At 43.8% G+C, this 12,513-nt stretch overlaps 1 protein-coding gene across 3 annotated transcripts in view; it reads left to right on the forward strand.

Annotated features, from left to right (window-relative positions):
* The first annotated feature begins 1,684 nt into the window (after nt 1-1,684).
* The window catches only part of MCF2L2 (MCF.2 cell line derived transforming sequence-like 2), a 259,746-nt gene continuing 248,917 nt past the window's right edge, over nt 1,685-12,513 (forward strand). For 2 of the 3 annotated variants that reach the window (XM_005201631.5, XM_005201630.5), the window contains exon 1: nt 1,686-3,263. In XM_005201631.5, the coding sequence (XP_005201688.2) occupies nt 3,188-3,263 (76 nt within the window). In that variant the 5' untranslated portion in view covers nt 1,686-3,187. Of the gene's footprint in view, nt 3,264-12,513 lie in introns of all 3 variants that reach the window. The other variant, XM_005201629.5, reaches the window with a different exon arrangement.

The following is a 12,513-nucleotide window of genomic DNA, read 5'->3' on the forward strand; positions in this document are numbered from 1 at the left end:
CGGTGATATCCATGTATAGAGTCTTCTCTTGTGTTGTTGGAAGAGGGTGTTTGTTATGACCAGTGATATGGTGGTGATAGCTGCTGTAATTGACACGGCCTATCACAACTGGTAAAGAATCCGCTTGCAATGCAGGAGAGCCCAGTTCAATCCCTGGCTTGGGAATATCCCCCAGAGAAGGGATAGGCTACCTACTCCAGTATTCATGGGCTTCCCTGGTGGCTCAGATGGTAAAGATTCCGCCTGCAACGCTGGAGACCTGGGCTCGATCCCTGGGTTGGGAAGATCCCCTGGAGGAGGGCATGGCAACCCACTCCACTGTTGTTGCCTGGAGTATGCCTATGGATAGAGGAGCCTGGCGGGCTACAGTTCATGGGATTGCAAATAGTCAGATACTACTGAGCAACTAAGCACGTCGCAACCTTTGGCATATAATTGATATTCAATAGATGTGACTGATTATTAATTTGTTCAGTAGAGAGGAAGGCAGGCTATTCTGACTTGTTCCTTGATTTTGCCATACATCAGAGCAATGTAATTTGTCAGAGACAAGAGATAAATCATAATTAGGATAGATAAAAAGAGGCACAGAAGGGAGGAGGGCGGTGGAGGAGAGAAGACAGGAAGCCTGTCCATGTTCACAAGAAAAATGGAGATAATGACTGTTTTCTTGAAGGAACAAGGAGGTATGGGCTATTGAAAGCTATGCTCATTTCTGCTTAGTTATACGATTTCAGAACTGCAAAAGGGACCTTGGGGATCACAGACCTACTCCCTCATGGCCCAGGTAGAGTTGCTGAGGCCCCAGAGAGTGTGTGTGAAAGATGAGGGGACAGAACTGGTTTCTGAAGACAGACACTGCCTGTTACATCTTGCCATAAGTCAGCCAATTCATCTCCATGGAAACCCCTGAAGATTGTGAAGGTACAGATGTGGGAAGGAGAGCTGCCTTCTGAGTGTGATTTATTTCTTTCCTTTTTCTCTCATTCCTATTCATAAGCTTCTCCTTACTCTTCCCTTCTCCCTTCCCTTCCATCTGTGATTCTCACCCATAAGAACCTGACTTAATCCAAGAAGCTGAGTTCACTGAATCTGCAAATTCCAGAAAGTCCCACATTATCAGTCTCCTCAGCAATATGTTGCTTTCTAGAGACCAGTTCACAGTTGGCTCTGACTGGGCACTGGATACTACTACTACCAACAGGAAAGCCTTCATTTAGTTCCTCAAAAATACTTGTCATCCTTGAAGAGCCAGAAACTACTGTGGAAACACAACCCTAAGCTATATTACTCCTTTGGGTCTTTAAACCCTCTCTGAATTTCTTGCAAGGGGTTGCTATGAAAATGGTTGCTCTACTTGTGCAGGCAAAGTGCAAAGAGCCTAGTCATAGGAGGGAAGAACCTCTGCACAAATTTCACTTTGCAGGTGGCTTAACACCACCTCTTAACCACAGCCCACAACTGTTAGCAGAAAGCATTAAAGAACATCTCCAAACGCCTGGGTTGAGGAGCTATTACTAGAAATTTCATTCAAGGTGTTTGGGGTTTGGCTTTTTACATGAAAAAGAGGAAACCTGAGCTTTCCAGAATTGGCTCAGAACCTGTGGGTGATCCTGGCAGTCTTGCGACCAGGTCTCTCCTTTTAAGAATGGATTGGGGGGGACAACCTGGCCAGATTTGCATTTGTTCAGGCTTTTCACGTGGGCTTCTGAATTCGGTTACTCCGCCTGTCAGGTAGTATCTGGAGCCACCTAATGAAGCCCTGCGACGGCATCTACCACTGGATAGTTGCGGAGCAGACGCTCCTGCGTCTGACAGGGAGGATTCTCAAGGACGCTGTGCCAGAGCCTTTCCTGGAGGGAGCGCTGGCGCGCCTGTTGGCTGGCGCAGCGCTGGCGAGCTGTACAAAGGAAAAGGCCCACACGGTGGAGTCACTCGTACTTCGTACCCGCCTGCTGAGCCCGGCTGCTGCACAGCCCGCGCTCCCGGCTCCAAATGCGAGTGTGTCCAGTGGACTCCGATAACTGAACGAGACAACCCCTAACAGGGGGAAACAAATTCTAGCCACCCGTGGTTCCCCGGAGTCAAGAGATGGGACGGTGAATTGTACCTCATACAGCCCTTCTTCCAGAGCACCGCGGGCGGCCGCAGAACTTCCTGCCAGTCCCTTTCTTGCCTGGGCTTCTCCACAGATACCAGGCGAGGGGGCGGGGTGTAGGGTGTAGGGTGGGGGTAGGGTGGGATACCAAACTGAAGTCGCTGTCTTCTCTCCCCGACAGCTGGAGGACAGATCTTGAATCGCCCCCAGTCTTAAGGGACGATTCAAGATAGGTTCCTAGTGGCTCAGAGAGTAAGGAATCTGCCTGTAATGCAAGAGACCTGAGTTCCATCCTCCGATCAGGAAGATCCCCTGGAGAAGGAAATGGCAACCCACTCCAGTATTCTTTCCTGGAGAATGCTATGGACAGAAGAGCCTTGTGGCTTACAGTCCTTGGGGTTGCAGAGTCGGACACCAATGAGCAACTAACACTTTACGGGAGTGGGCACATCATTCCTGAATAAGGACACGCGCGTGCGCACCTCTCCGGGCGCCTCGGGCACCGCCCCCGGGCGGGGAAAGGTGCGCGCGGAGGCTGGAAGCGCTGCGACGCGCTGTGAGACGGCGTAGGCGGCGCCGAGCAAGCCTCCAGGTTGCTCAGCACCTCAGCTCCTCAGTCCTCCGCAGCCGCCGAGTCCGCGCGCCTTTTGTGGGCTGACAGAGTATACTTCATCCCGACCCTCCCAGGAGGCAGAGCCAAAGATCGGACCTCCGATCCAGAAACCTATTCACCCGCCTCGACCCAGGAAGCCAGAAGCAGGGTTACGGCGAAATTGGGGCGACGTGCTCTTCCCACCTTCGGAACTGCTACTTTCCTGTCTCCCAAAGGCTGTCGTCGCGTTGGGAAAGCTGCTCGACATAGTCTTTAAATTTACCCCCTGCGGGGCGTGGCTGGCGTCCTCTACCGTGCGGCCGTGGAGAGTTGGCCTTGACTGGGAGTGACTCTCGTTTTGTGCCTTAGGAGAGCGAGAAAGAGTGTGAGGGCCGAACATCCTTTGGAGGAGATGCCTTTAAATAGTCATCCATAGCAGCGATAAAAACAGATTTGTGTTGCTTTGTTTTGTTTATACCGAGTGGTTTTTCTGTGAAATGCTGTTTTGGTTAAAAGAAGAAATGGCCCCTCAGGAGTTCACACGGCGACTGGCCACAGTGATCACTCATGTCGGTAAATGACGCTTTTTTAAATCTTGCGTTTTATTAATGGAGGGTGGGGGCGTTGTCTGGGACCTAGTCTCCCCCACCCCTCACAGCAGCCCTGGGATGGCCTTGGGTGTGGACCTCGCTGCCTTGGGTGGTGCTCTGTAACGGGCATCCCTGGAGCGCAGCGCTCGCAGCCCTCGGGTCCGCCGCGTCTGGCGGGGCCGGGGTAGGCTGTGAGGCAGGTGTCTTCACCAGGCAATTGCCAAGTCTCTTGAACCCTACACCGAGGGCTCCCTGGAGGTTAGGATCTGTTACCCGCTGCTGACCGCGGGCAAGGGTGGCGAGTTGTGTGGTAATTGACGCGACTAGAAAGGAGAGGGAATAGGAAGAAGGGAGGCCGGTGCTTTCCAGCAGAAACTGCTGCCAAGGCACTGGGAGACGGGGTGCCGAGGTGCGGGCCACAGTGGAGGTCCTCTGCGCAGTCCTGCTCCCTGGCCTGTCCCGTGCAAGTGCTGCCTGGAGGTGTCGCCCCATCCCTGGTGAAACCCACTGAGAAACCTCTGCAAGCCCTGGGAGACTGAGCAGTTTTAATCCTCTTCCATGAGTTAAAAAAGGGGAGCAAAACATGCGTGCCTTCTTCCTGAAATAAGGGTTATGGTGGAAAGACAGGACATTGAGACAGTGGCAAGGTTAATTCTTTTTATCATTCCCCCACCCCTGCGCCTTCCCTGGACCTCCTTAAATAAAAAACACATTCAGGTTCAGATCTTTTGAATGTAGCTGACTAGAATTATCCTGATCATTTTCTCTGTTGCTCACTTCACTTTGAGGTTCTTCTGTGAATGTAAATCAGTTTTCATTGATAAAGTCAGTAGGTTTTCAATCTCATTGTTCCACCCATTTGTTAAAACTGCCTTCTTGGTATTTATATGATAAATATTGCTTCAATTAGCCATCAGTGCTCTTTGAGCACCCTAGGTCAATGTGTTTAGTACAATAATGATACATACATTATTCATACTTATGGAATGATACACATGTGGGGATAGACTTTGGAAAATGATTTATGGACACATAGGGAGGCTCAGTTTTGATGATTCAGTTTTAAAACATGTTTCTGGTGCCCAGTGTGGCCACTGAACTGGTTTTTAAGACAAAAGGTTAGTAGAATTCTACCAGGAAAGACTGAATGTGAAATACTGCTGAAGCCAGGATAAAATAAAACAGAATTTCGGGTCTGAAATATACTGAATGCTGAGATGATTGTGCTAATACCAACAGGGAAAGAACAGTGAACTGGGGGTATGACTGTCTGAATTTGAATCCTGCCCTAGAAAAGTCATGCAACTTCAGACTGGAAAATGGGAATTTTAATAATCCTTCCCACCCAGCTCAAAGTCTGCTTGTAAGATAATGTGGGTGAAAACACCATCTAACCTGTGACTGTGTTATTGGTCCTATTCTTGTATCCTCTGCCACTAAAGATATTGGGCAGATCACTGAGCCTCTTTCAGGGTGAAGCTTCCCATCAGTTAAATGAGGAGGTAGATGTGGACAATTATTCTCACCTGTTTCTCTGGATGTAGGATCGTCTTGAAGATATGGTAGGCAGTATATTCCTTGGCTGACACCAGGCTGCCGGTGGGGCCCAGACTATGGTATTTTCTTCTCCACCTTGCTCCCTCCCTCGTTCCTTAGTCAGCTCCATGTAGGATACAAACATGAATTTGTTGTAGTTTATGCCCTCAAAGAACTTCTAATGACCCCTGGCATTTGTGTGCTTTGTAGCATTCTGTCTCTTCCTGTGTAATCCCACAAACCTGTGAAGTAGGTGGGGTATACATTATCACTCCTATCTAACAGTAAAGAAATTGAGACTTAGGAGGTTCATCATTTAAGGCTTCAAGAGGTTAACCAGTGGCAGGCTTAGGACTAGAAAGTACTTTTCAGATGCTCTGTTTGAGGATCTTACTGAGGGGTTCTCTAACCCTGAAGCTGCCCTTGCCTTTATGGAGAACTGAACTGGGTAGCTAGTAAAGCTTCTCATAGACTGGATTGGCTCTGGGTTTTTTTTTTTTTCTTCTTCCATTTTTATTGATATATAATTAACATACAGCAGGCACTGTATAAGTTTGGGATGTATAATGATTTGACTTAAACACATATGAAACTATTACCACAATAAGTTTAGAAAATATCCGTCATCTCATTGAGATACAACATTGTGTGCTAAATTGCTTCAGTCATGTCTGACTCTCCAAGGCTGCAGACTGTAGCCCACCAGGCTCCTCTGTCCTTGGGATTCTCCAGGCAAGAGTACTGGAGTGGGTTGCCATGGCCTCCTTCAGAGATGCAACATTAAAGAAACAGAAAAAAAAAAAAAAGAAATAGAAAAAACTTTTTATTACTTGTCATGAGAACTCTTAGAATTTATTCTCTTAACAGCTTTCATATATAACATACCTTAATTATATTTATCATGTTATACATTATATCCCTAGTACTTATGTATCTTATAACTGGAAGTTTATACTTTTTGACTCCCTTCATCCAATTCCTGTTTCCCCCTACCCTCTTCCTCTGGTAACCACAGATCTGATCTCTTTTTCTACAAGTTTGTGTTTTGAAGTATCGGATTTGACTTCGGGCATTTCCTTGATGAGCAGCCTTTGAGGGAGTTTGATCATGAGTTGGGGAAGGATTGAGAAGTGCTTGGAGCAAGATGTAGAACATTCTCCTGGTCCTGTCCTACCCACTCAACTGGGCAATAGTGCTGTGCTTTCATACTAATTCGACCACTTCTGCCTCTCAGTCAGTTCCCCCTCCAGCTGGGGTTTCCGCTCTTTCCATAGTCCTTTAGATTTGACAGTTCAGGTCTGGGGCCTGATGATTCAGTTTCTGAAATATCTCATGAGTCTCTTTCCTCTGTCCATTCCCACTGCTACCTGCCTGTGACCTGCTTCAGAATGTCATTTCCTCCTGACTAACCCTTGTGCAAGCCTCCTGCCTTTCTTGTGTTTGCCTTTAATCTATGCCAGGAGTAAAAACAACAGCAAAGCCACACACACAGAGCACTGTGTATTCTAGAACCTTTGATGATATCCATACATAGTCATTGTCTGTAGCCTGGAGTACAAGCTCTGTACTATTTGGCACACTTCCTGTCTTATTCCCCAATACCTGATATTTCTACACCTATGGTTGCTTAACTCAGGCTCTTCTGTTCTTCAGCTTTGTTCCTCTATATTTTTCTACCCTGTTCCCACTTCTAAAATTTTGCTTCTGCTTTTCCCCCACCTTGAGTGACCCCCCTAAAATGTTTCTTCTCACACGAATGGTATACACCTTTCAGTCCTGAATCAACATTGCCTTCTCTGATCCTGATATCAGGACGTAGTGATTCCTGCTTTTGAATTTGAAGTAGGTTTTGTTCTACCCCCATGACACATACTCTCCCTTGTATTATGGTTAGTTGGTTATTCATGTGCATATCTCTGCTCCTAGACTCTTCATTACTTATCCATGTGGCCTAGACACTCACCTAACACAGGACTTCCCTCTAAGGAGGCACAGAATAAATGTTTACTGAATAAATGAGTGGCTTGTTGTGCCTTGAACTGAACTTTGAGTACTTAGTAATGCCAGGCAATTTTTACACTTTTAAGAACAGCTTGGAAGCATTTGTAAATAACTCTTTCAAACCCGATTTTTCAGGTAGACATGAAGTCCTTCAAATGTTCTTCATATGATATGGTTCTCTGTGGGATCTCTTTCTTTGGATTTTGTTAGTTTGTCAGGGAGCCTAATAAAAATATGCACTTCACATGTGAGCAGTGTCCAAGTGTGTTTTTACCTACATAGGGCACAAAAGAGGACCATCCTCTCACCTTTACTCTGGACTGTACAGTCACATTGGTTCAGTTACAGAATTTCAGAATCAGAAGTGTTGCATGATTTTCTCCATCCCATCCCTTTCAAGTCTTTAATCTCCTCTGCAACTTTTACTGTACTGCTATTTATATGCAAAGGTGCTGCCTAAGAAATCATGAACTTTCTCTTAATGCATCTCACATTGCTCTCGAACTTTGATAGACAGGGCACATATGGTTAACATAGAGCTTTTATTCAGTGGAAACCCTTAGTCATCCAGCTGATCAGTGTTGGTAATGCCTCATGCAGGTTTCACATTTCTAGTTCAGGTCATTCTCCACCTTGTCATCTCATATTAGAAGTAATTATTTTTACCTTACTTTATCATTGTTCTAAAATAATTTTATGTTTGTCCATGCCCAATTAAACTGTGAAGCAGAAGGGACTACCCTTTGAGATATCCTTATATACTTGGAGATTGGATTGGTGGCTGTTTTAGTGATAAAAGCTGTAGGATTTTGATTTGTAACCCAGGTTGCTACATTTAGGACATTACTGGCATTAGCAATAGGCAACCAGAAGAATACTAAACTAAGAAATTCAGCTCACAATTCTTTATTCTATACAATGGAATAGTGGCTGAAATGCCTCAGATTAGGTCTCAGCTAAAGTTGGTGCTGAAGGAAGAGCCTAATGAGCAGAGTATCTGCTGTTCAGATGGGATTACCTGCTGTGAGGACAACTAGACATGCTGGAGTAGTGACTTCACCTACACTAAAAGTGAATTAACTGGATCTGAGCCATTTTTCTGTTAAGCTCTCTAGACACTGTGCCTAGGGCTTATGGACTAAAACTGTTTTCCTCCTAAAAAGATAATTGACAGCTGAATTGCAAAATAAAATTTAAGAAATGTTTCAATGCTCACAAATAATATTTTCTTACATTAAAAGAAGTGCATATTTGGAATTCCACTGCTGGAATGCCAGTGTGGAGAACCCCATGGATCCATTCCCCAGTGATACATCTGTAACATCTGGTGAAAACTGTAAAATAAATAACCTTTTAAAGTCTCTGAAAGTTGTACTAAGGGCATAGAGAATATGAAAAAAAAAAAAAATAAAGGCAAGGAAATCTACTAAATCTTGGTAAAAACAGTGAGTATGTGGTACTTGAGCTGCGATCTGCTCCCTCTCAGCTCAGTGTAAAGGAAGCTCCACTCTTGATTGGGTCATGGCCAAGAAGACAGGGCTTCCTCTCCCCTCAGCTCTCAGTTAAGAGATATAGTATCTCACCAGGAGGGGCAACGTGTCAGCATTTCTTATATTCTCCAACTGTAGGTTGCAGAGGCTCAGTTCTTGGTGAGTGTTCCACCCAGTCCTCACTCATAAGATGAAATCTCTAACCCACATGTGCCTTTGATCTGCTTCATTTTGTACTCCAAGAAATGGTATGGACCTAACAGAAGCAGAAGATATTAAGAAGAGGTGGCAAGAATACACAGAAGAACTATACAAAAAAGATCTTCATGACCCAGATAACCACGATGGTGTATTCACTCACCTAGAGCCAGCCATCCTGGAATGTGACGTCAAGTGGGCCTTAGGAAGCATCACTATGAACAAAGCTAGTGGAGGTGATAGAATTCCAGTTTAGCTATTTCAAATCCTAAAAGATGATACTGTGAAAGTGCTGCACTCAGTATGCCAACAAATCTGGAAAACTCAGCAGTGGTCACAGGACTGGAAAAGGTCAGTTTTCATTCCAACCCCAAAGAAAGGGAATGCCAAAGAATGTTCAAACTACCACACAATTGCATTCATCTCACACGCTAGCAAAGTAATGCTCAAAATTCTCCCAAACCAGGCTTTAACAATACGTGAACTGGGAACTTTCAGATGTTCAAGCTGGATTTAGAAAAGGCAGAAGAACCAGAGATGAAGTTGCCAACATCTGCTGGATCATTGAAAAAGCAAGAGAGTTCCAGAAAAACATCTACTTTTGTTTTATTGACTATGCCAAAGCCTTTGACTGTGTGGATCACAACAAACTGTGGAAAATTCTTAAAGATGGGAATTCCAGACCACCTGACCTGCCTCCTGAGAAATCTGTATACAGGTCAAGAAGCAATCGTTAGAACCGTTAGAACTGGAACAGCAGTCTGGTTCCAAATTGGGAAAGGAGTACATGAAGGCTGTATATTGTCACCCTGCTATTTAACTTATATGAAGAGTACATCATACAAATGCTAGGCTGGAAGAAGCACAAGCTGGAATCAAGATTGCTGGGTGAAATATCAATAACCTCAGATATGTAGATGACACCACCCTTATGGCAGAATGTGAAGAAGAACTAAAGAGCCTCTTGATGAAAGTGAAAGAGGAGAGTGAAAAGTTGGCTTAAAGCTCAACATTCACAAAACTAAGGTCTTGGCATCCAGTCCCATCACTTCATGGCAAATAGATGGGGAAATAATGGAAATAGTAAGAGACTTTATTTTTGGGGGGTCCAAAATCATTGCAGATGGTGACTGCAGCCATGAAATTAAAAGATGCTTGCTCCTTGGAAGAAAAGCTATGACCAACCTAGACAGCATATTAAAAAGCAAAGACATTACTTTGCCAAGAAAGGTCCATCTAGTCAAAGCTATGGCTTTTCCAGTATTCATGTATGAATATGAGAGTTGGACTATAAAGAAAGCTGAGTGCCGAAGAATTGATGCTTTTGAACTGTGGTGTTGGAGAAGACTCTTGAGAGTCCCTTGGACTGCAAGGAGATCCAACCTGTCAATCCTAAAGGAAATCAGTCCTGAATATTCATTGGAAGGACTGATGCTGAAGCTGAAACTCCAATGCTTTGGCCACCTGATGAGAAGAACCGACTCATTGGAAAAGACCCTGATGCTGGGAAAGACTGAAGGTGGAAGAATAAGGGGATAACAGAGGATGATGGTTGGATGGCATGAACGTGAGTTTGAGTAAGTTCTGGGAGTTGGTGATGGACAGGGAGTCCTGGCGTGCTGAAGTCCATGGGGTTGCAAAGAGTCTGACACAACTGAGCAACTGAACTGAACTGAACTGAACACGTGTGTCAGAGTCAAAGAACACCAAACCCTGATTGATCTTGCCCTAGCTCCCTTATAGGGTGGAGTTTTGACATGAGAAGGCATACTAAGACCAGAAGCTTATGCCCTTGGCTCAGAAATTTTGCTCAAGGGAGAGACATTCCCTGAGAATAGTTGAGTACAAAGCCTTCCCCAAAGGAACTGACTTGAAACAGAGTGTGGGGGAAGCTGAAACTTAAAGACACTCTTGAAAACAATGGAGATTTTGGTAGTAGCAATTAAGAGGAGGCTAATAGCTCTTATGAGAGCAACAAGCTAAGCCATAGGCCAGCTGATTTACCAAGAGAAGCAGGGAAAGAGATATTAAGATGTGACTTCCTGAGGTCAGAACAAGCATCAAAGCCTCAAAAACTACCTCTGCCTATATTTGATTGGGTCAGATTGTGGAGCATTTGACAAACCAGTGCATTGTTGTAAACAATAGAGCAATCAGTGGGTGTCTAGTCCATTTGGGCTGCTAATAACAAAATATCACAGACTGGGTGTGGGGACCGGCCCGATAATGAACTGACCTGAGGGAGCAAGTGGTGCTGCAGAAGGATAAGGAAAAATAAGACTCAGAAATAAAGTGGGGATCAGGGGGCTGATGCCATTCGCAGGCAAAAGCCCAGATCCGAATCCTTGCATGCCTTTTATTGTTAACTTCTACTTCCTTATTCGCACTCTAGAGGTATCTGTTCTTTACAATCTCAGGTCATGGATAAAGATATACAATGCACAGTCCTCAATGTCAAACCTTCAGGCCTTTCATGACTTTGTTTAGCCTTTTGGCTAGCGAGGCCCTTTCTCAACAACTCCCTCAAGGCTCTGGTTATGGGAACAGCCACTAATGGTTTTCCATCAGTCACATCAGTACTTCAACATCTTGTTTTCAAGATGTCTTTCCACGATGTACTTTTTACTGCTTCCAGCCCTTTGCCTGGGGTTGATGAGAAAGTCATTCTTATTTTTCAAAGAAGCCCTGTTAATTATAATACAGGCCTGTGCATAGCATATTCCTTATATATCCCCCTTTTTTTTTATCTTTTGAAGCTTATTTTTGGTGATTATTGGTGATCATAGAAGCCAAAGTCATAGTCGCTAACTGCTGTTGTTGTCTGTGGACTTTCTTGGTGATTCACCACCAGACTATGTAGAAACAGAAAAAAAGACATATAAAAATTAACATAAAACCAGCCATTGATCCTCTGATAGTTTTCAAGTGAGGGATGGGATTTAACTGAGAAATCCCATTTGCTGCTGCATGCAGCAGATTAGATCCTTGCAAAAGGTGTAGTTTCTGAGAGAAAGTTTCCATAATCTCTTGTTGTAAATTATTTATATCCAAAGATAGATTACCTTGATTTAAGAGGTGTTATTTAACTTTGTCCCAATGAAATGATGATTCATTATATTTGTGAGGAGTGACACAAAAAGAAGTAATATTCCAATCACACTTAAGATGAATCTATTTTTGCAGACTATTTACTTGATCACTTAGTATTATAACAACCTGTTGTAAACCAGCCATTTGTGCAGCTAATTTTCCATCTATTTGTCTTTGGGTAGACCAAAGAACATCAGAATCTTTATGCCATTCTTGTACAAAGTGCACAGTCTGTACACTCTGATGTAATGGCACTCCTGCTATAGCTGGTGTAGTAGCTATAGCAATAATTCGTAAAATGGCAGCAATTAACAGTCCAATAAACCATTTAGTGTGTTTTAACACTTTCTTAAGGATTTCTTCTACAATATACACTATCTGCCATGGTCTATTCATTTTTACAGGAAGCCGTACTCCAGATCTGGTTTTTAGAATATATAGAGAATAGCCATCCTGAAATTGAAGAGAAGAATTAATACAAGTGTAAAAGGAACAATTTTGACAAGTAGCCCAGAAGAGGCATTATAAAAAGTAGGTCCTATAAACAATATGAAAGGTAAACAAACACACGCTTTAATCAAATGTGTTGAATTTTTATCGAAATGAAAGATCAGATACTGTTGAATTAAATTGCCCCTTCCATGCTGTTAAGGGTTGGAAGGCAGCTGATATTTTCCACAGTTCTGAGTGTAAAGGCATATAAGGTAATTGAGGTAAGGAAGGAGAGAGACTCCCTCCATGCCAATATATAGAGCTGTTAACAATGTTATTCATAAAGTCTAAAGTATTATTTAACAATATAGGCAAATCCAAATTATTATTTTTATCCAAAGGATCTCCTTTGGGACTCCAATCAATAATTTCTCCGTCAGAATATTGGCCATAATACGTCCAGTATTAGCTTTACATAATTTCCAT

Source organism: Bos taurus, chromosome 1, assembly GCF_002263795.3.
Source record: "Bos taurus isolate L1 Dominette 01449 registration number 42190680 breed Hereford chromosome 1, ARS-UCD2.0, whole genome shotgun sequence".
NCBI classification, from domain to species: Eukaryota; Metazoa; Chordata; class Mammalia; order Artiodactyla; family Bovidae; genus Bos; species Bos taurus.